General features: G+C 35.8%; 2 protein-coding genes across 5 annotated transcripts in view; one reads left to right on the plus strand and one right to left on the minus strand.

The window, feature by feature from the left end:
• The window catches only part of LOC101489463 (uncharacterized), a 23,748-nt gene extending 2,003 nt beyond the window's left edge, over positions 1 to 21,745 (plus strand). For 3 of the 4 annotated variants that reach the window (XM_012717866.3, XM_012717863.3, XM_027332162.2), the window contains 23 exons: positions 907 to 1,254; positions 1,509 to 1,663; positions 1,796 to 2,035; positions 4,301 to 4,410; positions 4,517 to 4,594; positions 4,695 to 4,801; positions 5,495 to 5,586; positions 5,670 to 5,785; positions 7,474 to 7,577; positions 7,659 to 7,736; positions 7,867 to 7,945; positions 8,113 to 8,281; positions 9,816 to 9,886; positions 11,666 to 11,746; positions 11,836 to 11,906; positions 13,314 to 13,410; positions 13,490 to 13,549; positions 17,568 to 17,622; positions 17,922 to 18,322; positions 18,406 to 20,253; positions 20,400 to 20,972; positions 21,059 to 21,117; positions 21,197 to 21,745. In XM_012717866.3, the coding sequence (XP_012573320.1) occupies positions 907 to 1,254; positions 1,509 to 1,663; positions 1,796 to 2,035; positions 4,301 to 4,410; positions 4,517 to 4,594; positions 4,695 to 4,801; positions 5,495 to 5,586; positions 5,670 to 5,785; positions 7,474 to 7,577; positions 7,659 to 7,736; positions 7,867 to 7,945; positions 8,113 to 8,281; positions 9,816 to 9,886; positions 11,666 to 11,746; positions 11,836 to 11,906; positions 13,314 to 13,410; positions 13,490 to 13,549; positions 17,568 to 17,622; positions 17,922 to 18,322; positions 18,406 to 20,253; positions 20,400 to 20,972; positions 21,059 to 21,117; positions 21,197 to 21,392 (5,188 nt within the window). In that variant the 3' untranslated portion in view covers positions 21,393 to 21,745. Of the gene's footprint in view, positions 1 to 906; positions 1,255 to 1,508; positions 1,664 to 1,795; positions 2,036 to 4,026; positions 4,201 to 4,300; positions 4,411 to 4,516; positions 4,595 to 4,694; positions 4,802 to 5,494; positions 5,587 to 5,669; positions 5,786 to 7,473; positions 7,578 to 7,658; positions 7,737 to 7,866; positions 7,946 to 8,112; positions 8,282 to 9,815; positions 9,887 to 11,665; positions 11,747 to 11,835; positions 11,907 to 13,313; positions 13,411 to 13,489; positions 13,550 to 17,567; positions 17,623 to 17,921; positions 18,323 to 18,405; positions 20,254 to 20,399; positions 20,973 to 21,058; positions 21,118 to 21,196 lie in introns of those variants that run through there. The other variant, XM_012717868.3, reaches the window with a different exon arrangement.
• A 1,065-nt stretch (positions 21,746 to 22,810) lies between these two features.
• Positions 22,811 to 25,478, minus strand: LOC101489991 (DNA-directed RNA polymerases II, IV and V subunit 9A). Its single transcript, XM_004487717.4, has 4 exons — positions 25,319 to 25,478; positions 25,157 to 25,232; positions 24,478 to 24,636; positions 22,811 to 23,100 (listed from the first exon to the last, which is right to left on the minus strand). The coding sequence occupies exons 1-4, from the start codon at positions 25,345 to 25,347 to the stop codon at positions 23,020 to 23,022; spliced, it is 345 nt and encodes a 114-aa protein (XP_004487774.1). The 5' UTR covers positions 25,348 to 25,478; the 3' UTR covers positions 22,811 to 23,019.
• Positions 25,479 to 26,760: the final 1,282 nt, after the last annotated feature.

Here is a 26,760-nt window from a genome sequence, read left to right on the forward strand (position 1 = left end):
GGGGGGGAGGGAGGGATGTTGTCCTGTCTTTTTTATGCATGCTTACTTCATTAATTAATGTGATTTGCTCTGTATTTCCTCAAAGCAACTAGAGCAGGCTTACCACCTTACCCTCTTATGCTTTGGAACTGCGTACTGTGTGGTATGGTAGGATTTGGGATGGAGGAATGCCTCCCATGAGCCGCTAGCCCATGGTCATTAAAGAATGCAAATTTGTAATCAACGTTACTATTGCCTGCCCCTATGGCCCTATGCTTACTGACACAAATGTAATCAATTAAACACAATACCAATTTTCCCTGTCACAGACTCTAATCATAGAGCCAATGAGCTATGTCTCCAGAAGTCGGCACTGTACACTTGACACCTATGTCTCTTAATGAGATTATGCCTCTTCAGACGAAACCCTAACTCTAATACACTGTTATTTGTCTAGGTGGATAGATAAAAGCCTTGTTTTCCTTTGAAAGATTATTTTTAATTATTTCTATGCTCTTTAGGATGTTATTTATCTTTAGTACTAGCAGCTTGTGGTTTTAAATTCGCGCGCCTCAGTCACGTCTCTTTGTCAATTGCTTAATTTTAAGATAAATTTAAATTTGTGGAGTGGTTTGGGGTGAGGGTGAGTTGGTGGGAATGGGATGAAAGGGTGGTAATTATCATCTTGTTTTTAGACATTGGAATCATGATAAACAAGAAAATCAAAGATAATCCTGCTTTTGTTTTATATGGTATCCTTTATTGATAAATGAATTCAAGGTCAGAATATTGGCTCTTTTCTGGTTGTTGCTTTTCTATCTAATCATTTATGTAATAATTGTCTTTTGATTTTACTATCACTATTTTGTAAATTGTAGGGTTCTATTTTGAGATTGGTGCTTTATATGATCCTGTGATGTTTCGCAGGGATATGGCTTTGCAGAAGTATGTTCCTTCTGGTGATGCACCTACTGTTAATTTGAAACATTTGAGTTTCTCTTGTAAGGTCCCTGAGAAAACTCAGCCTGATGTGGCAAATCAGAATCATGACATGGATGTGGATGTTGATCTTAGGGAAGTATATTTTCTCATTATGCACTTCCTTTCTGCTGGGCCATGTCATAAAACTTATTTACAGTTTTGGAATGAGCTTCGGGAGAATCAACTTTTGCCTAGAAGGTATCATGCTTGGTATTCAAGGAGTGGGGCATGTAGTGGAGATGTAGACGATGATGGTCAATCATTCCCTTTAAGTTACAATAAGTTGGTGGAGAGGTATTTACCATGTTTTAATTTAGTGTGTTATCTGTCGATGACTGTGTTTACCTTTTTAAGGTCTGCAAAGTTCATCAGCACAGGTCCATTTTCTCATTCATTTTTATCACCTTTTTCCTAGTTGTGTTTAACAGTATGGTTGTTTGGTTGCTAGTAATGGGATGTAACTAGTGAACAAATGAGGATGCAACTATTTTAATGTATCGTTTTCCATTGTGATATTTTCATTGATGTTGTAATTAACTATTATATAGGTATCCTCATGTTGGAAAGGATCACTTGGTAAAGCTTTTGAAGCAATTGTTATTAAACACAGCCTCCGTGTCACCAGGCACGAGTACTGGAAATGCTCCAAATGCAGCTGATGTACCTACTCTTTTGGGAAGGGGATCATTTTCACTTCTCAGCTGTACGTGTAATTTATCTATGCATTAATTATTATGAGTTTGAACACTTTAGGTGCTCTTATTACTGTGCTTTTAATTGAATTAGCTTTGCCTTTCTCTATCTGAATTTATTATATTTTTTTTCTCTTCTATAGATGACAGGGATAAAATGAATGAAGAAGTCAAACCACCACCTCCTTATATGCGCTGGCCTCATATGAAAGCCAATCAGGTTCACGGGCTTCATTTGAGGGAAATCGGGGGTGGTTTTTCAAGACACCACCGTGCACCATCTATACGTGCTGCATGCTATGCCATTGCAAAACCTTCTACTATGGTGCAGAAGATGCAAAATATCAAGAGAATAAGAGGGCACCGTAATGCTGTTTATTGTGGTAGGTTATTCTATATAATACAAAGTATTTAGACCTTTTGTGTAAATTTTAGTTTACTTTCTTTACATGTTTATATTGAATGGTTATAATAGACAATTATCGGGGAGGGCTCTATTACTTATTTTAAATACTGGGAACAGTTAGTTGAAAATGAGATGACTGATACTAGAGTAAGTCCCTTTCAAAGCCGAGTGCGAAGCATGGGATGCTGATTTTTAGCAGAGAGTAGATACTCTTCAAGCTTGGCTTTTTAGTAATGGGCTGTCCTATTCATCAAGATTTATCAAAGCAACAGCTGCTCCATCAATACACCCTTTGGAAATAGAAAAGAAACTTCATGGGGGGAAGAACAAAGGAATGCTCATGAAAGTAATAAAGAGTATTTAAATTCTCAGTGTTCTAGGGGTCATGTAGGTGAGGGAGTGACACAATCAGGTTAGTCCTTGATTGTGTCTATTTTTCTAACATTACTACATTGGTACTTCAAAGATCCAAATTGAATTGAAGAACTCCCAAAGTTATAGTTTGTGCCCAAAATATGAAAGGAGTTAAGAAGATTCAATGATGTAGAGCTCTGTAGTCAGTTGTGGCCGTCGCAGTGGCCCTGCGCTACACAAAACGGTGTTGCGGCGTGGATTAGGGTTGCAGCCGTAGCGGTGTTCTTTGTGGTGCAATTGCGGGTGGGAGAAGACAAATTCATGCAGGGAAGAAATGCTACAGTTATTTAAGGATGGCAAGTCAGAAATACCCTCACTGATTAAACTTTTTTAGGGTTTTTTAATTTCTTTTTTGTCTTTCTCTTTCTCGGTTATTTTTAAGTATAAAAATAAAAATAAGAAAGGTGTAGACATACAGTAATTGTACGGGACCTTCTATTTGAAAGCTATGTTCTGAAGCTTCTTCTCGACCCTTCTTCTCCTACCAACATAGCTTTCTTTTCAAAGTAGAGATTTCAACTCGTCCCTGTCTTCTCATCCCTGCTCTGTTCTCGTCCCTGCCAACAGAGCTTTCTTCTCAAAGCTTTCTCGTGGTACCCCATTATTGTGCTCTGTTTTTTTGTTTCTGCGTTTACAGTCCTGTATTTTGCTTTATATTATATTTGAAATATTAGTAGCAATGAACTTTAAAGTTATGACTAATGAATATGTATTAAGTGTTTTTATTTTTTATTTTTTAGCCTCTATATGTGTATGGTATAAATTGCTTGTAATGTTCACCTAGACTTCGATGTAGTGGTCATACCTCTACCTGCTACACCGCTATAGCGTTTTGGGGGTTGGCCCTACTACTGACTACATAGATATAGAGGGCAAAATATGGTGATTGATAGAGAGGATGATTTGATAAAATGATGTATTGTGAAGTTGAGTTGTAGCAAACTTCCAAGTATTGTTGGTTACTCCTTGCATTAAACATTTTATTAGCTTAATATCATCCTTTTTCCTGTATTCTATTTTATTTTCGAGAAAACCTTCCGAGGTAAAAATCCCTGCTGTCTCTCCCCAACAACAAGTTTGTAGTTTTCCTTTGCATAACAGAGAACGTGGATCATATTTTACCCAAGTCAATTAGATCTGCTGAGCTAAAGTGGCCTTGCTTCTGTTTCAATTATGTTCCATTAGTGCTTTTTGAAAAATCATGAATTGTCCACTTCTTATCTCTTTTGAAAGCCACAAATACTATAAACTCTCCTTTTCTCCTAAAGCATTAGATTACTTTTAGTAAAGAGGAAAGTGAGGAAGCACAATTAAGGGGAGAATAAAATTATTAAAATATTCTCAAAAATAAAAGACTTCAAACCCTAAGGAACTTGGAAAATCTAGACTGCACCGATGGTGCCCATTTCCAGTCTTTGGATATCATAAGTTGAATCTTCTCCCTCAAAATAGCCAGAGCGGAACAGGAAAGGAGAAGCCAAAAGCACACTCCAATGACATGGCAGTTTGGGGGCCAAGGACACCCATAAAGGAGAAAGCATTTTACGCCAAATACCCTATTAAACTGATTAAACATGATGTGACACAAGCATAAGATGAACATAAATGCCCTGAATTAACACGACAGGAGAAGCTCCCCCCTACTTTCAAATATGTAGGATATTCTATGTTAACTCAATTACTGTACCTTTCCAAGATGAGATATATTCATGCTGCGTGGGTCTTGCTGTGAGTATTATTTCCGTTGCTGTTTTTCTTGGATTTTTCTGTGTTTTTGGAGGTGGGCAGCTTAATAATGTCATTCAACTGAGTTTGTTTTATACTACAGCTATATTTGATCGGTCAGGAAGATATGTTATTACTGGTTCAGATGATCGACTCGTAAAAATTTGGTCAATGGAAACTGCATATAGTTTGGCCAGTTGCCGTGGACACGAAGTGAGTATTTTTTAGTACTTCAAACATGTTTTCTCCTCTTCGTTTAGATTTGCATTGCTTTAATATTTGCTGACCATTAGATTGAATTACATACTATATTTGATAGGGTGACATTACTGACTTGGCTGTGAGTTCAAACAATGCTTTAGTTGCATCCTCATCAAATGACTGTATTATTCGAGTTGTAAGCTTTCATGTGATGAAGTCAACAATTTTTTTGTATCTTCTCTCCCTTCTCCTTTGGATTTTTTAGTGTTTTATATTTGACTATTTGGTTTTCATAGTGGCGCTTGCCAGATGGCTTACCAATATCAGTTTTGCGGGGACATACTGGAGCTGTTACAGCCATAGCCTTTAGTCCCAGACCTAATGCTGTTTATCAGCTTTTATCGTAAGTCTTGTGTTTATTGAAGAAATTGAAAAGGAGTTTTATAATAGACTTATGCTTGGCTGTGTGAATGCATGTCGAATCAGAAAATGCATATTATGCAATAGTTTCATTCTATTTTACAAATATTCTTAGTAACATTTTAGGTACCAATCCAGTCATGAGGATAATTAAGTCCCAGTTGGTAATCATAAATAACCATCATCTAAATATATATTGCTTGCTGGATATAACATGGGAGATTTCTCAAATCACGAGACGGGCAAATATGCATTCTCTATATTCCTCAGATATTATTGCACACAGTTATGTTTGTATTGAAACTTGATGATTGATTCTTCTGTTTTTCCTTTAAATTTAGGAGTGCAATATATTTGTTTATGAAATATTAAGTGGCAACTTCATTATAAATTCACAAGTTACTTCAATTAGTTTATGAGAGATCATCTATGAGAGTTGGATTGATGCATCAATTCATTAATTGGGAATTTGATTTCTTCTATTTGTTGGTTTCTTGAACCGATGCTATGCTGTGTGATTATGACACTAAGAAAATTTCCCTTACTGATGGATTTATGTCGCTATAGGTTTTGCATGCATTAACCTTCTAAAGTGATTTCTGTGGATGACCCTTTTGCTTAAGCATTCCAGGTTTTCTGTTTTAAATTAAATTCATGATTTTTATTTTATTTGCAGTTCCTCTGACGATGGAACTTGTAGGATATGGGATGCAAGGCATACCCAGTCAAGTGCAAGATTATATGTTCCAAGGCCTTCTGATTCTGTTGGTTAGTTGATTCTTTTGTTAGCTATGCCTGTGTTACTTCTTCTTGGTGAAAAGAACTAACTCGGTATAACATATTGGCTTCAGGAAGGAGCAGTGGCCCATCCTCAAATGCAATGCCACAGAGCCATCAAATTTTTTGCTGTGCATTTAATGCTAATGGAACTGTCTTTGTCACTGGTAGCTCTGATAATCTTGCGAGGGTATATTTATAAATATGTAGTTCTTCCTCATAGTTATAGTGATGCATTGATATACTCTGTACACTTTATTTTTGAAAGTAAATGTAGCTTCTATTTGCTTTTGTAGAAAATAGCCATCAATTTTTACATTTTGGTTCGTTTCGTTTCTTTTGATTTTCTGATGTGTGCTTGTGAATTGTGATGATCTGATGAAAAAATAACCTCAAAAGACTGAAGATGGATTACTCTTCTCCAAACTAAAATTTTCTTCCATATCTGTTCAAGCCTTTTATACGAAATCATAGTCCATATTCAATCACTTCAAATATTTATTGTTTAGTACTTATTGGAAAAACCCCAAGTCCCACACACAATAGAGATAAGGTATGAAATATGTTTATAAAAAGAGATTCCTCTCACCTTACAAGCTGATTTTGTATGGATGACTAGGCCTAGGCCCAATATAAAAACCTAATGCGGCATTGAAGTCTATCCATCTGGGCCACGCACCAAGTCAAACAATGTTGCACGTGAGAGTGTATTGGAAAAAACCCAAGTCCCATGTAGAATAAAGATAAAACCTGAAATATGTTTATAAGGAGACACCCCTCACCTTACAAGTCGATTTGGTAAGGATTAGTTAGACACAATATAAAAGCCGAATAGTACTCGTTGATTTTTGGTCTCTTCATCAATCAATGGATATCTCCTGTCAGTTGGTGACAACCTTCTAGGCCTTTACCATTTTCCGACCACCCTGATATCGTCAATGACCATATTTGTATAGTTGTCAAATGCTAACAATACATTTATCGGCTATTAGATACTTTATGGACCCTAAAACTTGCTCTGTAAACAGTTTATGAGATTTTAGATAATTTTCAACATATTAGACTATCTAGCTGCAATGAGAAACATTGCTAGCTTCTAAATCAAAGTTATCGATAGCATGATATAGAGGCGGAGCAAAGTGACTGGTGGCCACTATTTGAAGACTGTATCTGAGAAATTTAAAGTTGGTACTGTCGCGGCCTTTATGGCCTCCAGACCGCAGCCTGTCGTGGCCACGGCTGCTGCCAATGTTTTCAGAGTAAAAACATGTGTTTAGGGATATTTTCGGTATTTTCATGTAATATAAGTGTTTACAAGAATAAAACCTTGTGCAGCCTTTTTGTCGTTTCTGAAATTTGAACGCAGCCATGCAATCCCAGGATTCCCAGCCTCCTCTGCGACCCTGCCTCCTCTCTGGTCACCTCTTATGTGACCCAGCCTTCTGTGTGTTTTTTCACTGTTTTTTTATTAAAAAATAGCTCCTCAAAAGTTAATTAGCTGTGTTTTTTATACATAACCACACACACACATGCAGTCCACAAAAAAAAAAAGCTCTTCGAAGCTTCTTTTGCATTTGTGAAACCCACTGGTACATCGACATTGCATATCAGGGGAACAATTTGAACAATAGGAAGAGGGTGACCAGGACCTATGACATCTCGAGCATTTGTTATTTTTAAACATTTGATATGTACATTGTACTAATTATTTTATATGTTCAAAAAAAAATTTGAATAGAGGTCATCCCACTATGCACTATCCTGTTATAGTGTAAGTTTTTTGTTTTAAGGGTAAAATAATGAAAACCAAACATGCACTAAATTGTTGAAATGGATTTCCTGCTTCACAGTCTACAGAGCTAACTAAAGGTTTTGCAGGTCTGGAATGCTTGTAAACTTAGTATGGAAGATGCAGACCAACCAACTCATGAGATAGATGTACTGTCTGGTCATGAAAATGATGTAAACTATGTGCAATTTAGGTTAGTATTTTCTACACGATATAATCTTTATTAATAGAAGAAAGTTTTACAGACTGATGTTTTCACTGCCTCTTTTTGCAGTGGATGTGCAGTAGCATCTCGATTTTCCACAACAGAAACTTGGAAGGAGGAAAATATTCCCAAATTCAAGAATTCCTGGTGTGTGTCAAGTAGCATCTGGAATGATCTAACTCCTATCACCTCCTTTCCTTTGCTTCTGGCGAGAAATGTCATATAGCTAGTTCTCCCTGCTTCTGCTATCTGATATATCTAAATGGAATATTTCCAGGTTGAATCATGACAACATAGTCACCTGCTCTCGTGATGGGAGTGCTATTATATGGATTCCAAAATCACGCAGGTCACATGTAAGTCTGCCAAATATATTCTCCTTCTACATATGCTTTCAACCGCACCCCCCAAAAAAAAGAAGAGTTATTTTCCTACTTTATTATTGATATTGCAAAATATTAATTTGGTTATTTAACAATGAATTTTTATAGTTATTTTAATTTGTTAAATTTATTCCATTTAGGGAAAAAGTGGTCGCTGGACTCGGGCATATCATCTCAGAGTTCCACCTCCACCTATGCCTCCACAACCTCAGAGAGGTGGTCCACGCCAGAGAATTCTACCAACTCCACGTGGTGTAAATATGATTGTTTGGAGCCTAGACAACCGATTTGTCCTTGCAGCTATCATGGGTAAGTTGGTTGTTTTCTTCATGTCTTGATCCCATCTTTTTGTTCATTCTTGGTGTCTCGAGATGAGATGGTCAATACTAAATAGTGAATACAGAAAACAAAAAGTCTCTCTGCAGTCGTTCAACTCTCCTACACTGAAATTCCCAACCAAATCAGGAGTCACTTACTAATTCTCCTTCTTCCTTATTATTTTCGTATCCTCTGATCAATTAACCGTCTACTAGACAGTTACTAATCCTTCCTATTACCTATTAACTGTCAGCTAGACAGTTACTGTTATTACCAATTCATGTGGTTCAAATCTTCTGTTCAGTTTCCTGGTTAAAATAGGAGGATCAAAACTGCAATTAAACCTAATTTAAATACTGAACTTAAATATAAATCGTCCAATTTTGATTGAACGGTCACCGTTGTCTGACTGTATAAATGTGAACATTCCTGATTGCATGGAATTCCTATTGTACACCCTCCTAATTGTGGTTTACTAACATAATCATGTGTCAGGCTTTAATTGGCTTAGCTTAAACATGTATACCGTAAGTCGATAGAATAATACTTGACTGGCATGTTTCATATCACAGGGAACAATCTAAGCTAGACTCATTCTCCTTTATACGTGACAAATATTTTCTTGGGCAATCAGGCACTTTCCATAGTTTAAATAGTCAATTTAAGATTGATTTTGATATGTCTTTTGCCTGAAATACGAAGATCTGTAAGTTCAGAAAAATATTCTGAAGTATCATTCAATTGTGTAAAGTGTACTTCAGTAATCTGAATGAAATACTAAGCTCTAAGTCTCTAACAAATGAGGCTGATTAATGAGCCTAATACAAAAAACCAATAAATTACGTGAATAATTACTTATTTACAACACTAACAACACTCTCCTTCAAACTAGTGACTGGATATCTATCATTTCCAGCTTGCAAGTAAGTTGACTTTGTTCATTGTTAACACATATGCCACATGGTGTCCAAAAAGGATGTAGGTTGTTGTTATCAATTTGCTACCCATCTTTTCCTTGATGAAGTGTCAATCTATCTTAATGTGTTTTGTCATGTCACGCTGAAATTTTTTGTGAGCAATACTAGTATTTGATTTATCGTCACAAGATAGCATCATAGGACTTTCACACTATATCTTCAAATCATCTAGTACAACTTTCATCCGCAATAACTCAAATTCCTTGTTTTCCATAGCTTTAAATTTTTCCTTGGTGCTTGATCAGGCCACGTCACTTTGCTTCTTGCTGCTCCAAGTGACAAGGTTCCCACACAAGAATATGTGATATCCTAAAGTGGACCCCATACCACTCACGGAGCCCGCATAATGTGAATATAAGCCTAGGCCTAGTCAAGTTCCCACCTCTTTTGAACATGAGAAAGTATTTTATTTGTACATTGTTATTTATGCACTGCATTTGTTATCATGCAACTCTTGTACATGAGTCAAGATAATGCCGTGGCCATTTGATTGTTGTTTCACAAATTGGAAGACGATAGCCTATAATTTATCTAACTACAACTTGCAGATTGCCGAATCTGTGTTTGGAATGCTTCTGATGGCAGCTTAGTGCACTCATTGACTGGACATACTGAATCTGTAAGTGTTTAATTTCTTGATTTAGGGATATCTCCCAGTCTCCCTACTTTGGTACCATTTTTAGTTTTTACTGTCCTTTTGCAAATCTAGGTAGTCAATCTCGCCGGTTCACGGCGAGATCGCGCCGACGCTGCGCAGTGCCTGGCCATGGTGGCATGGTGTGGTGCAGCACAAAGCACGAAAGAGTCCGTCCTGGCCGTGTTCGCGGGTCACCGGTCGCGCTCGGGTCACATGTTTATCGTGACCCAGAAAACTTGAATGCGTTTTTTAAGGAAAAACCAAGATTGCCATAATTTTAAAAACTTATGGGGGTATTTTAGGATTTTCTCTCCTTCGAACACTCCCTTCCACCCAGTTTTTAGCAAACACTCCCTCCTTTCCTGCAAGATCCTACAGCGGCGCCCACCTTCCAGCCACCGTCGTCCATCACCCAAGTTCTTCTGTTTTCCTCTCCTATGTTTCCTTTCTTCTTTCTCTGTTTTTTTTCTACTTTCTTACTCCTTCCTCTGTTTTTTTTTTCTTTAGTTCTTTCTTTGCTTATTCCTTCATTCTTTTCTTTCTATTCCTTCTTTTTTTTTTACTTATTCCTGCTTTTAGTTTTTATTCTAAGTTTTTTGCCTCTGTTTTTATATTCATCTTTATTTCCTTACCTTTTGTTGGTATTTAAATGTATCTTTTGATTAAGACTTGTGGGTTTTTATTGGTATTTTTGATTATTTCAGAGTTTGAGTCATTGTTTAATTTTGCATAAAAATATATGTTTATATAGTATTATTCATGTAATTTGTCCAAAAAAGTAGTGGCCATCCTAGTATCCCACAACCCACTATCCCATTTTTTGGGGTTGGCCGCAGCTATGTAAGATTAACTACCTAGTTGCAAATATAATGTATGAGGTGAGACTCCAACTATTTATGAGAATATTTAACGCACAAGCTGGACACCTGATGCATAATGTTGTGTTTATTGGTTTTTGTTTCAAATAATGACATCAGATCTTGCAATTCTATTTGATTAATCTTTCATAGAATTGGTCTTTTGGTTTTATGATCTCAATATGATATCTATAGTTATGTGTTTCCTAAAACTCATACAAACTGTTGAAATTGTGGGATTTTAGAGAAAAGGAGGAGAGAAAATAATAAGGCTTTGAATATTATTGATAATAACTTTTATGCTAACTTGATTACAAAAGACTCAATCCTAATCTCTGTTTATAGAGAAACATAGACTCAATCCTAAATAAGGAATAAATCATAATAATAATGAGACATATTCTAAGATATCTCTATGATTATAAATTGATCCTAAGAAATAATTTAAGATACTCTAATATAATATAAAAGATATTATAAGATATTTTCTAATATTCTAACACAAACAAAATCTTCTTTGCATTATTAGGATGCTTGGCACCTTTGTTATTCCGAAATATGACCGAACATTTAAACATGTGCTGACTAGGCTTAAGTATTATTTAAAGTTGTTGATGTTGCACCGTATAATATTAATTATTAAGCAAGATTTTAATAGTTCTACAGTAATATTTTCTGTGATGGAATAATTTTATTGATTAATTTTATAACCATTAAATTACTTTGTCTGCTTTTGATTGGCCATGCTCGTCACTTTTCAGTTGCTCGTTTTCTCTCTGATGATATGCTAAATTTATTCTGTTGGTTACAATCAAGTGCTGAAGGGAAAAAAACTTGTAGTTTTGAATGTTTATTTTTCTTTGATTTATTTGGTTTAACTTGTTTTCTTTTCTGCTTATTTTAGACATATGTTCTAGATGTTCATCCTTTTAATCCGAGGATAGCAATGAGTGCTGGATATGATGGAAGAACTATTGTATGGGATGTGAGTCTCCGGTTTCTTTTGTCTCATTTATTTGTAGGCATTGGCATTCCTCTATCTTTGAGATGATTTTCATATTTTTTATGATTCAGATATGGGAAGGTGTGCCAATCAGAATATATGAGATATCACGTTTCAAGTTGGTGGATGGAAAGTTTTCTCCGTAAGTACAAAATGAGTGTGCTTGCTGTCTAACTCAGAAATTTTTATGCATCAAGTTGGTTGTGTGTGTATTTTCCTAAAGTTATTCTCATTATCTGATATCATCTTTGTTAGAAAATAAAATGATATCTCATATCTCATGATATTGTGCTAGAATATCTTTGTTTATTATCTCCTGTGATGTGTCTTCAATCTTAAGCATGTCTTAGATGATTTCTTGGTTTATCTCCTATGTTTGGTTTTCATTCTTAGCATATCTTAGATTATTTCTTAGGATTAATTCCTTTATTTTTATTATTATTATTATTATTATTATTATTATTATTATTATTATTATTATTATTATTATGATTATTACTATTATTATTAGTATTATTATTTGTTTCCTGATTTTTCCTATTTATTTTGGATTGAGTCTATGTATCCCTATAAATAGAGATTAGTGTTTAGTCTTTTGTATTAGTAATTTAGTAGAGGAGGGCTCATATGACATTTCTAGTATCAGAGAATTTTAAGGTTCGTGTAAACTTTTGATATCTCATATCAATTAGAGGTATGGTTAAAGTGGTCTTTATAAACTGGTAATGGACTTAGATCTCACTGTCCAAAGCTAATACGAGGGATGGGGGTGTCCAAACACATATAAGCACTGCACAACCCGTAAACCTTGTCAACGTGGGAAAACAAATGCAACTTCAATACCCACTCTCACGCACAACGCTGGCCTAAGTCCAATTCCCACAACTTGCCTACGAAACCTAGCTTCGATACCATGTTGAAGTTATTTATAACTAAGTAATATGAAAACTAATCTTAAGAGATACTTAAGATAAGAAACTAATCCTATGAGATAAATGAAGTTATTCTAACTCTAGCACGATATCAAGACATTATAAGATTTTTTTTATATTTTTGAACATTCTTTGAAGTTTGACCCTCAAGCAAGCTAAATCTTACTTACAAATATACCATTTGAATGAGAAAAAGTAACAACTCAGGCAACAGCCCAAGGTTCATGATTGATGGTTCTCAGAAGTTATTCACCTTTTATCTTCTTCTAGCGTCACTTAAACACTTTCGTGTTTTATTTTGTTATTGATCATAAAACAACACACCAAATAAAGAGTTGTGGTGGGTGGGACTTGAGTGTTTTACACTTTTACCTATATTGTTTTGCTCGTACCATGTCTTAGTGTGCATCAAATGCACCACCATATGTAGGTTTAGTGCTGTTCTTTAGTGAAATTGACTTAGTTGGTGAAGACATCATGATCTGCTTGAAGCAAAAACTTTTTTAGTTCTTACAGTTCTTAATTTTGGAAATAAGCGCATGGAATATAGCTATTTCTGTGAACTTTTTTGTTCATGATGTGTCATGAATTCATTTGTACACTACCTTATGGCATAGGGATGGAACATCAATTATACTATCTGATGATGTTGGTCAACTATATATATTAAACACAGGCCAAGGTGAGTCCCAGAAAGATGCGAAATATGATCAGGTACATGCAACATTAACTGATGTTTTTCTCTCTTTCATTTGCTACTGTTTTGGCCCTAATGTCGTCTGCAAATCTGCAGTTCTTTCTTGGTGATTATCGGCCTCTCATTCAAGACACTCATGGTAATGTACTTGACCAGGTTAGTGGATCGCATGCTTGCTTCCATTTCTTTTTCATTTATGATGCTCTTAGAACATCTTTTTTTGCTTGTTCTCCTGTCTTCTGGTTTATTTTCTTATTGATGGGGTAGGGGAAGAGGGTTAATGAGGCATTTGAATTAATATTCCTATATTTTTCTTTTTAGTCCGAGTGTAGATTTTTTTACTAGAATACTGCTGCCCAAAATGACTTTTCAATGCCTTTAGAAAAACAACATAATAAGTAGTTTGGTGCATCAACTTTAATAAGGGCCTTAAATTTAAATAAAAGGATATTTTACTTGGTTATCTTTTTAGCCCGACTTTCAATGTAGTAAGAAGAGTAAAAATAAGAAAAGGAGTATTAATACTGTTGAATAAGAGAAAATGAGAGACATATGGTGAAACCGTGTCTGAACTACACAACGGAGTCTGTTTTATATAGGCTCAAGGCAATAAATACAAAAATAAATATGGGATATATTATTCCTATTTACATGATATGTAATAAATATAAATATATAGCTGGAGCATATAAATCATATGCACCAAGTTTGTTACATATATAACTGATTCGAGGACCTCTTAGAGACTTAGTGAATATATCTGCCAATTGATCATTGGAATTAACAAAACTAGTGGTGATGTCGCCTGATTCGATCTTCTCCCTTATAAAGTGACAATCTATCTCAATATGTTTGGTCCTCTCATGAAAAAACTGGATTAGAGGCAATGTGCAATGCTGCTTGATTATCATATATTAATGTCATTTGTATTGCCTCTTCAAATTGAAGCTCTTTGAGTAACTGTTTCAACCAAATGAGCTCACAGGTCACTAATGCCATAGCCCTGTATTCAGCTTCAGCGCTAGATCTTGCAACTACACTTTGTTTCTTACTCTTCCAAGATATTAAGTTTCCTCCAACAAGTACACAATACCCAGAAGTGGATCGCCTATCAATGGGTGAGCCTGCCCAATCGGCATCTGAATAACCAACTATCTGAGTATGTCCTCTGTTTTCATAAATTAGACCTTTTCCTGGAGCACCTTTAATGTATTTCAGGATTCGTATCACAGCATCCCAATGTTCTTGACAAGGAGAATTTAAGAATTGGCTTACCACACTGACTGCAAAAGAAATGTCTGAACGGGTGACTGTGAGGTAGTTTAATTTACCAACCAATCTTCTGTATCTCCCTGAATCTAAAAATGGCTCCCCATGATTAGGTAGAAGTTTGACATTTGGATCCATAGGAGTGTCAACCGGTTTGGCATTCAACAAACTTGTCTCTTCAAGAATATCCATGGCATATTTTCTTTGTGAAATTACTAAGTCGTCCTTAGATTGGGCTACCTCAATACCCGAGAAGTAGCGGAGCTTGCCAAGATCTTTAGTTTGAAAATGGTGAGATAAATGTTGTTTCAATTGGAGTATGCCCTGTTGATCACTACCAGTTATGACAATATCATCTACATAGACAATCAAGTAAATGCACCCTTAGGTTGAGTGGCGATAAAAAAGAGAATGATCAGCTTCACTTCGAATCATGCCAAATTGTTGCACTACTGTGCTAAATCTACCAAACCAAGCTCGAGGAGACTGTTTAAGACCATAGAGAGACCTCTGAAGTCGACAAACCATGGTAGAGGACTCCCCCTGAGCAACAAACCCAGGTGGTTGCTCCATATACACTTCTTCTTCAAGGTCACCATGCAAAAAAGCATTTTTAATGTCAAGTTGATGTAGAGACCAATGTCTAATGGCTGCAATAGAGAGGAGTAGTCTAATAGAGGCCATCTTAGCCACAAGGGAGAAAGTATCACTGTAATCGAGGCCAAAAACTTGAGTGTACCCTTTTGCTACCAAACGAGCTTTAAAACGATCAATCTTACCATCAAGACCAACTTTCACCGTATAAAGCCAACGACATCCTACTAAAGACTTTCCAGACGGTAAAAGAACCAATTCCCATTTACCACTATTCTGAAGTGCACACATCTCGTCAATCATTGCTTGTCTCCACTCTGGGTGAGATAAAGCTTCACCTGGAGATTTAGGAATAGAAACAGAAGACAGGGAAGACAAACAAGTATAATGCAAAGGAGAAAGACGATGGTAACTCAAGCCAATGTAATGAGGGGATGGGTTACGAGTAGGACGTATACCTTTACGAATAGCAATAGGAATATCAAGGGTCGGATCCGATAAAGAAGGAGGTGGCGGTGAAGGAGCGTCTAGAGTGACCTCGGTATCAAGAACAGGTGTAGGGACATGTACAACCGATGGTGGTTGACGAAGACGATAAGTCTGAAGAGGTTGTACAGTTGGAGGATCAACAAGAGGAGTCTCAAGTGGGACAGTGGGAGGGGCCACAGGAGGTGTCTCAGGTGGGGCATACGTAATAGGCTCTAATGGTAAAAGAGAAGGTGAAATAGACTTTGGTAGGTCCAGAGGAATAGTTGCAGACAAAGGATCAGGAAGCGACTCATAGTATGTAACAGACTCAAAAAATGTGACATCAGCCGATATGAGATATCGTCGAAGAGTAGGAGAATAACAACGATAACCTTTTTGGGACCGATGATAACCCAGAAAGACACATTTTAATGATCGAGCTGAAAGTTTGTCAAGACCAGGAGTGAGATTGTGGACAAAACATGTAGATCCGAAGACCCGAGGAGGAAGTGAGTGAAGAGGGGTACCAGGAAAGAGGATCGAGTGAGGGACTTTGTTATCAAGAGCAGACGAAGGCATGCGATTTATAAGATAGCACGCCGTTAGAACAGCATCGCCCCAAAAGCGAGATGGTACATTACCATGAAGAAGGAGAGTACGAGTGGTTTCAATAAGGTGCCGATTTTTGCGTTCGGCTACCCCATTTTGTTGAGGTGTATGAGCACAAGATGTTTGATGAAGAATGCCGTTAGAGGTCATAAAATTTTGAAATTGATAGGACAAATATTCACGGGCATTATCACTGCGCAAAGTGCGAATGGATACACCAATGAGTCAATCGACTGATAGAAATTAAATTAAATGGACATCCAGGCACATGAAGGACAGATTTAACTAATAGAGTAGGGAGGATTTGGACAGTGCCAATCCCTTGAGACTGTTTGGGAACCATTGGCTGAGACTATCCTAGGTAAATAACCAGATGTTGTGAGAGAGGAGAAAAGAGTCTTATTACCAGTAATGTGATCAGATGCACCAGAATCGAGAATCCATGGGCTATGAGAAGGTGAGATGCAAACAGGTGAATTACCACTTTGTGCGGTGGAAACAGCGGAACTCGAGTTCTGACAATACTCTCTCCACCGAAGAAAATCTTCATAAGTAGCCATAATCAATAAGTAGTTACCTAAAACCAGCAGCGAAACAGTGGCGGAAGAAGGGTTTTTTTTTCGATGAACAGTACCGCGCGATGAATAGTGCGTGTGATGAACAGTGGACTGATTTGCTGGAAAAAAAAAAATGAACGACAAGCAACAAAGAAAGGGTAAACCGGAATTGAGACACGGTTTACCGAGAAAAAAAAAAATCTCACCGAAGGATAGTGGGTCCCGGGGTAATCACGGTATAGGGTTGTCTCTCTTAATAGGCTCTAGATACCATGTTGAATAAGAGAAAATGAGAGAGACATATGGTGAAACCGTGTGTCTGAACTACACAACGGAGTCTGTTTTATATAGGCTCAAGGCAATAAATACAAAAATAAATATGCGAGATATTATCCCTATTTACATGATATGTAATGAATATAAATATATTTTCAACAAATACAACAAATCCCAATGCTGAAGTGTAGTGCAATGTTTAATTTTCACGCTGATTAACTTGTGCATTTTGTGGCGGACCATCCATCCACTGCTTCTGTAATAAGTTTTGTATATACACAAGTTTCAATCACAATGTATGAAACTTGTTGTTTAAAAATGTCTTTCTTTGATGTTTTTTGTTTTATTTTCAATCATATACCATCTGCTTTCCTAATTTAAGTAAATATTCAATGAGTCAGGAAACTCAGATCATTCCATATCGACGTAATTTGCAAGATTTGCTTTGTGATTCAGGTCAGTTTCATTCTTGGTTCTAATCTTTGCCCACACACACAATATAAAAAGGAAAAAACTTAGATGCAGTACTCTAGGTACTGTTCTTACTGTTTACACTGAAAAATCAAAGTAACTGCCTAAACTACTTCTCCTGATTTTATGGGTAAAATTGTTTCTGAATATTTTATATATAACTTTTGTGAAGGGCAGTAGGCATATAGTACCTATGGTACTGTACCTAAGTTTGATCCATATAAATATATTGTTTCTCCTCTCATTTATTCATAAGTTGTTTGTTATATGCTGTCAAACTTCAGCAATGATACCATACCCAGAACCTTATCAGAGTGAATTTCAGCAGAGACGACTTGGAGCTTTAGGCCTTGAGTGGCGCCCTTCATCACTAAAGCTTGCTGTTGGCCCTGACTTCAGTCTGGACCCAGATTATCATATGCTTCCATTGGCTGACTTGGACATGCTTACAGAACCACTACCTGAGTTTATAGATGCGATGGATTGGGAGCCAGAAATTGAAGTGTTTGCTGATGATACCGATTCAGAATATAATTTAACCGAAGATAATTCTTCCCGCGGTGAGAAAGGATGTTCAAGCTCCAACGCCTCTGGTGATACTGGTTGCAGCACAGATGACAGTGACGATGAGGACACTCACGTGGATTGCATTCGTAGATCGAAGAGGAAAAAACAGAAGACCGGAGTAAGTACATAAGTAGAAAATATAAAGTGAATACTCGTCATGTTTGAAATAAATTTACATTTTTTCTGTTTTCTTCTTTGCAGATTGAGATTATGACTTCTTCTGGGAGACGTGTGAAAAGGAGGAATTTGGATGAGTGCGAAGACAACGTTCTCAGTAGTAGCCGAAGTAGGAAGGGAAAAAGTGGACAAAAAATATCAAGGAGGAAATCTTCAAAGTCAAAATCTTCCAGACCTCAAAGAGCTGCTGCACGCAATGCTCTGCATTTATTCTCAAAAATTACAGGTGCACCAACAGAAAGAGAAGAAGATAGTTTGGTTAGTGATTCTTCAGATAGTGACTCAACATTGCAAGAGTCTAATATTGACAGTGATGAATCCGGTAGAGCTTCCCAGAATGACCAACGGAATTATTCTAAGGGAAAAGAAGTATTACTCTATGAATCAGAGGACACAAAATCTCACGAGTTGACTGATACTAATGTAAATGCAACAAACAGGAGGAGGTTAGTCCTCAAATTGCCAATTCGGGATTCATCCAAACCCACACATGAGTTTGACAACCAGGCTGGGTTGGTTGGATCGTCGTCAAAAACTGCTCAAGAATATACTGATTTTAATAGGAACAGACCGAGTTCTACAGAGCCCGGATATTGTTTTGGCAATGGAAGTTACTCTTCAATTGAAAGATCAGGTCAAGTAAAACTTGACCAGGTAGCCGACCATGTAAACTTACTAGAGAAAATTAGATGGGGGGTGGTTAGGGCTCGTTCATCTAAACCTCTCCGAGCAAGAGAAGCTGTGCCACCAGGTGGAAATCCCAACTCTGTAAAATGTCCAAACCTTCTCAATGAAACAGAAAATGTTAGTATTGGGCATGAGAAAGTGGACAAGGACTTCAGCAGTACATCAACTCCTGCTTTAGAAATCCAAAATGATGATAAGGTAGATAGTTTGATAGAAATAGATGAAAATTGTGCTGGTACTACCTCTCAGCCTTTTAAATCTACTGAGAATGGAGACCCACTCACAGTTTCCAGCAATTACAGAGATCAAGATGAATCACTAGTTTCTGCATGCATGATTCCCCAGGATACTATTGTATCTGTTGGCCATAATGGGGCTGACCAACTACCTGAACCAAATATTGGTTTTCCTTCTGTTTCAACAAAGCTAAGGTCTAAAAGGGGTACGAGGAATCCTGAAAGTCCATGTAAGCCTGAAACAAAATCTTCAGTGCTAAAGAATCATGCATCTAGCAGTAATGTTGATAATGATTTGAACAATGAAGAGCATGTAGTTGTCGTTAAGGATGACAACAATACTAGAACATCTAATCTGAGAGAAAATGGTTCTCGAGAAGTTGATGCTCAGGATAAACAATTTAGTACTTCACATGATTCACTAGAACCATATTCACGCAGGGATAAAATGTTCAAAGCTGTTTATAGAAGAACAAGATCACATCGGGCTGTGACTAATTTAGCTGATGGTAGTGGCTTGGGAGAATCCACTTCAAATGGGAGCAACAGTAATTTCAATGTGGCAGTGGACAGTAATGGCACAAATGAAGCTCTTCATACCAATGGTTCCCTAGAGTTGGAACCAGGTACTTGTGACCCAAGTAATGAGCAGAGTAATCTTAAAGTGCAGGAAGGAAATGGATCTTGTATACTTAGGATTCCTCATGCTGTTCTCAGAAATAAAGGAAAACTCACAGAAGAAGAGAAGGGTTCTGGTTCAAAATTGACTGTCGGTTTGAGGTCCACTAGGAATCGGAGGTCTACTTATAATATTCGTGAGACTAGTCCTGTAAATAGAAGGAAATCACTACAATCAGCTGCGAAGGGATCCTGGTTGCTGTTATCAACTCATGAGGAAGGATGTAGATATATTCCTCAACAGGGAGATGAAGTTGTATATTTACGACAGGTTAGTAATGATAGAGACTACAAGTTAAACCTTTGGTTTCTCCTGATGTTTTTTTTTATTGTAATTTTTGCATGTAGCTTCTTTTCCTTTTTTTAGTTTTTATTTTAAAGTTTGATATTGTACTTTTGAAAATGTCTCTTTTTCAGGGGCACCAGGAATATATAGATTATAGCCGAAAAAGAGAATCAGGGCCTTGGATGTCAATTAAGGAACATCTAAGAGCTGTAGAATATTGTAGAGTTCAAAGCCTTGAGTATTCTCATGTTCCAGGGTCTGGTGATAGCTGCTGCAAAATGACCCTCCAGTTTGTAGATCCAAATTCAAGTGTTGTTGGCAAAACTTTTAAATTAACCCTGCCCGAAGTGACTAGTTTCCCTGATTTTCTTGTTGAGAGAACTAGGTTTGATGCTGCTATCCAAAGAAATTGGACACGCAGGGATAAATGCAGGGTTTGGTGGAAGAATGAGGATAATTCCTCTGGTAATTGGTGGGAGGGTCGAATTCAGTTTGTAAAAGCCAAATCTTCTGAATTTCCAGACAGTCCATGGGAGAGATATAGTGTTCGGTACAAGAGCGACCTCTCTGATGAACATTTGCATAGTCCTTGGGAGCTTTTTGACGCTGATACTCTATGGGAACAGCCCCATATTGATGAGAACACAAGAAATAAACTGCTATCTGCTCTCACCAAATTACAGCAGTCAGGCAACAAAGTTCAGGTATCCGTCCAAAATCCATACCATGCAGATGTCTTTTACCCTTACAATTGAATGTAAATATTCACTTCTTTCTTACTAATATCCAGGATCGTTATGGGTTGCATGAGTTGAACAAAATTTCAAATAAGTCGAAATTTACAAACAGGTACTCAATCCATCCTTTTTGAATCCGAACTATTTAAATGAATCAACATTTTGTTTATATATTTCTGGTAAATTTGCAGGTTTCCTGTTCCTCTGTCTATTGAATTGATACAGTCAAGGTTGGAGAATAATTACTACCGGAGTTTGGAGGCACTGGAGCATGATGTCTCAATTCTCCTATCTAACACCACCTCTTTTTTTGAAAAGGATGCAGAGATGACGGCCAAAATCAAACGCCTAGCAGAGTGGTTTGCACGGACATTACCATCTGTATAACTCTTTGCTTCTTTAGGACATAGGCGAGTATTAAGGTCTAGGCAGCCCCAGCTGCCATTTTCCCCCATAATTTTTTTGTAGATAGATTCTTTATTGTACCTTTGGATTAGTTTTTTTCCTTCTTGTTTTAGTGAAATTAGATTCTGAGGTTAGGAATAGCAATATCGGGATAAAGTAGCATTTTGCTGTGGAAAATTCTGCGGCTACCATTCATTATTTGTACAGAGACACCTTATTGATAGCAAATGCGAAATTCACATTCAGAATTTCTTGTTCTGAGTGGGGTGGTTACTACCGATGCTTTTCATTCTTGAACTATAATAATTATAAATAGAAGATTCTTTTGGTTTCAATTTTCCTAATTATAATAAACCAATACAATTCTGACTGAATTTTTGGCGAGTTTGGGAGTTGGGAAATAGAGAGTGGAATTTACCAAATATATACTTGCTATGTTTTGAGGGTTTTATGCATGTGCAAAATGTATATATGTCTTGGGCTACATGTTTTGAGGTTTTATGCATGTTTTGAATGTAAAAAGGTGTTACGTCAGAGTACATCAACTATCCACTATACATAAGTAACTTTGATTTTAAACTTTATTAACTATAATTTTAAGTGCATATTTAAATACAAACCATGGTTACTTAAAATGTATATTTGAACATTAGAGAACCATGTCTATTTGAATAAATAATTAATAGATGTGTATTTAAACACTTGATAAGCATGATATCCTCCATAGACCTCAAATTACCCCCAAAACTTTAGCAAAACACAAACTCATTCAACCATACTAGCAAGACTTTGGTGGGTCGAATTTTGTTTTAAGAAAAGGCAATGACATTTTGACGAGGGCAACAAACTTTTCAACCATAAACTAATAAACTTTAGTGATTTTTCATTTACCTTCTAAAATTTACTCACAATATATAAAAAACACTAAATGAGTTTACTCACAATATATAAAAGAACACTGTCAAATTCCCGCTTCTAGTAACATATTTCATCCTATTCTTCACTACCGGAACAGAGCTTTCCACTACTAAAACCAAACTTCCGGTAATTCCCTGTTTTTTGTTTTTCTTTTGGGTGATGAGCATCCTTCATAAACTTTTAATAAGAGACCCTTTTAAGCAAATATTATCTCAAAACGTAACAAATAAAATAGCAATGGCATTTTGATTCCCGATTTCTCATCTCTCCGGATATATTTGGATTGGTGATATGGAGTGGAATTGAATGAAATGAAATAAACTAGTTTAATCTTAAAAAATGGATTTTCAATTCTGTTCATAACTTCCATTCCACTATATTGCATGCTCTACACATCCAATCCAATTTCCAAACATACTCTTCCTTTTTCTTTTTAACAAACAAAAAAAATTGAGGGTCATCCATAAAATTTATCATCACACTGACCCACAAGGATTTTTCCATTAATCATTTGATTAGCAACTACACTTAAAACAAGAAGCACACATAATTCTGTAATCTACATCATAGTCCTCCACACACCACCCAAGTTTACATGTAACTACAAAATTCTCTCTTCTAATCAATAGTGGACCGCAAAATATGTTAGATCACCCAAACAGTTGAACCTTGATTTGAGCATGTAAGAATCTCAGTCTCTCCAACGGTGTCCACAATTAGGGTTGCAGCAAACGAAGAAAAGCGTCATTCCTTCCTCCCCTCTAGCCGTTGCCTGCATACATTAACAAAAAATCAGACAATCCATAAGTAGTTGAAATAAGGTTTCTGATCAACATGCAGTTTGATATTTGCCAAAGCATTCATTAGGGTTTAGGGACAAATGCTTATTTCTCCGAAGTTTTTTAAAGAGGAGCACAAGTTTTCAAATTCAAAAGTTTAGACTGAAACTTCTTTCGCCTAGATAACATATCTGCAATACTTTTAGTGGGCAGATAGAAAGTCTATAGTGTATGAAGGTTAAAGTAAAGAAATGTCATTGAGCGAGGAACTTGGCCAGTGTTTAATGTTCTGTTAAGGAACTAACTAAGCAATTTTTTGGGTGAAGAACTATTTTGGCATTTGAACAAGAAAATAAGGTAATTTGCATAAAACCAACCAAATGTCCAAAAGGTTTCCTATTTAGAAAAAGAAAATCCCTTTTTGCTGAGGAAAAACTACAGAATAACAGAACAAATAGTGACGGTACTGCAGGTCGAGAATATTTTTATGGATTGCAACAAATAGTGACGGTACTGCCGAAAAATAAAATAGGATATTTTTATGGATTGCAACAATCTGCCTAAAACCACAAACACTAAAATGACGGAGACCGCAGCTTCCTGACATGCAAAGCTGAGCAAGAGCCACAATTGTCCAAACATGATCTTCATTTTAAACTTGAGGTGGCAGGTAGATAGTCGAGCTAATGAATGTTGTTGTACCAAAACAAAATAAAGACAGTATAAAGGTTTTCAAGCTTGTGTGATTTATACAACAGCTTGGATGCAGTTGTCATGAGTCATGGCACTTTATAACCCTAAACAGTTCGTATTGGGATTTGATAACTTGAGCAGCACAAAGCAAATATCTGACACTTTTACACGCTATCAAATTGTCAACCCAGACATATCCTTCTTGAAATTTGGGTTGGGCCAAACTCAACCCTTACAAAACCAATTTGTAAGGTGGGGACTAAACACCACTTATAAACACATTTTCAAGCCGTATCTCATCAAATGTAGGACTCTTAACAATGCTATAATCTATAACATTCAGGTTAGGCATTGTGTTACACATTTCATAATTTCAATCACTGCTTATCCCTGAGCATGAAAATATTTTCCTTCAAAACAAAGACTTTTTTCTTGCCGACTTATAAACACATTAGTATTCAGCCCTAATGCTAAACAGTATATTATTTCCTCAAAATAAATCAACTCAAAAGTCATGATTGTACTTAGAATCTCTATGACTCTACCACGCTACTTCAAGTTCAAAGTCAAAATCAAGATTGTCTTGGACAATCACTATTCCCTCTAAACTTCTGAATACCAAAAATACAAAATGAAAATAAAAGCAACTCTCCAATGTCTTAGAAAAGAAACTTTACCTGGAAAAATACAGCTTCGCCATGATTGCATTGAGTGCAGCGAACAGCCTTGGTACGAGGAAGAGTTGGATCCGCAGCTACATCCTGCAACACTTGAGTGCGCTCTCCAACAGAGTGATGAATCTCATTTCTATACACACAGTAGTTATCAGCAACCTCCTGAACAACAACAACAACACAACAAGTAAACAACTAGTCAAAAAATCATATGCCATCTAAGATGATCACATTAGAACAAGAAAATGGTCCCTCTCAACACCAACTTGCAGAGAAATACAACAAACAATTTAGCCTATGTTTGGCTACTTATGCAGCACTGTCGCCTTAGATGGAAAACGTGCCTGGTGTCCGACACTAACACATATAGTCAAACTCAATCACCTCCATTCAGTTAATTAATTATTACCGCGTCTACCTGTCAGTCTCGTGAATATGTTTCATAGTTGGCTGCACTGCACCCTAATTCTACAAATTAATTTTTTTATTTCTATCACTAAGCTACCCAAAAGGAAAAAATGAAACTTTCTCCATCCAAAAATAAGCTAAAAACGCTGTACAGAACTTAGAATAGCAGAAGCATGAAAAAAATTATATATTTCAAAAGAAACTAAAAAACAGAAAACGGTGGGTTTTGGACAGCAGTGAATTGGGGTTTTGAAAAGTAGAAGAAATAACGAACCTGGTGATCACAATTGCGGCAAGCGTAGAGAAGATTCCTCTGATCTCTGTCTTCTTTAGGGTACAGAATGTTGTTACTGAATCAAAAAAATAAATAAAAAGACCAAAGTTATTAAATTTTGGGAAAAAAAAGAGGGTATAATGGAAGAGGGTAGGAACGAACCATTCGCGGCAAAATTTCATGGTACTCATGTTGGAAGATGTGAATGAAATGAAACCTTACGGAATCGAATGGAATTTCGCACTCTTTTCTTCTCTTTCGCTGCTTACTTCTTTTCCCTCCCACTTCTCTCCTTTTCTTCACACTCTAAAATATATTTATATTTATTCTATTGGTGATAAAGTCTAAAGTTTGTAAAATCACATAGTTATCCATTAAAATGAAAATCATCGGTAATTTAAGGGGTGTTTTTTATTAAGATTTTAAAAAATAATGAAATTTTTTATGGTATTTTATCAATATTTTTTTAGGTTATTCAAATGAGTGTTCAAGTATTTAATTAGGATAAATTGAATTTTTTTATCAAATGTAAAAATTTAGTAGTATTTAATCGAGAATTTTTATAATTTTCAAAAAGATTTATTGTAATTAAAATCTTTTAAACTTCGATGGATTATTTTATGAATGGATTGTGTTGAATTTTTATTCTCTTAGTTGCAAAATCATAACTCTCTATTCAATTGTGGTTGGTACATATCGTTGAATCATCTCTTACGAGCATCGTGATTTTGATATAAATATGAAATTTTAAAATTTATAAATTATACATAAATATAAATTTTATTATAAATATATAATAAGGATTATAGTTGATTGTAAACCTTACACAAATTGTGTCTACCATAATCTAAAATTTTTATAATAATTAAATAAAAAAAAGACATCTTTAGATTTGCGGGTTTAAGTTTCATTTGTCTATTTGAAGAGTGATAAATATAATTTTTTTTATAAATGTTGTTTGAATCCTAAAATTTGGTCTTACTTTATAAGTGGTTTACTATCTCCTCATCCTAATTTTTCTTATTAAAAAAAACACAACTCTCTAATCAATTATAGTGTGGAAAACCAATTTGATAGGAGTAAAAAGCCATGACTATATTTATAATTTAAATAATTATTAAATATATCAAAACTACAAAAACATACTTAAATATGACTTCTATTAGTCTTTTTAATTATCAAATATTTATTTTGTTAGTAAGTATAGACTTTCAAATATATCTTTCTTTACTCGATGTATATTTATAATTTAAATACAAAAACTATAATGATGCCATTTTACACATTTACAACCAAAATTAGTGTTTAGTGATATTGGCCCCTTCTTTGTTCTTATTTCACCCTAGTTGTATTGTAAATATTATAGAGAAAGTTAAAAGAGATATTAAATTAGCTTGATGATCTGTATTTTTATTTTCTTTCACACAAGCAAGCTCATTGCATTTTAATCGAATCAATAATGTCATCAATAGTCCAATACAAGTATGTAATAATGAATTAGAAATGTACAGATTGTATTTAATTTTATGAAATGATAAACAAACTAGCCTAAAACCTCTCCATAATAATTATAGATTCGAATTAATAGGATATATATATATATA

This window comes from Cicer arietinum, chromosome 1 (genome assembly GCF_000331145.2).
Source record: "Cicer arietinum cultivar CDC Frontier isolate Library 1 chromosome 1, Cicar.CDCFrontier_v2.0, whole genome shotgun sequence".
In the NCBI taxonomy this organism is placed as follows: domain Eukaryota; kingdom Viridiplantae; phylum Streptophyta; class Magnoliopsida; order Fabales; family Fabaceae; genus Cicer; species Cicer arietinum.

Excerpts from the sequence above, each read along its gene's own strand:
- LOC101489991 (XM_004487717.4), bottom strand. The coding sequence starts at position 25,347 with ATGAGTACCATGAAATTTTGCCGCGAATG. Across the intron at positions 24,637-25,156 it reads GCCGCAATTGTGATCACCAG|GAGGTTGCTGATAACTACTG; the intron begins GTTCGTTATTTC and ends GTTGTTGTTCAG. Across the intron at positions 23,101-24,477 it reads GCGAAGCTGTATTTTTCCAG|GCAACGGCTAGAGGGGAGGA; the intron begins GTAAAGTTTCTT and ends TAATGTATGCAG.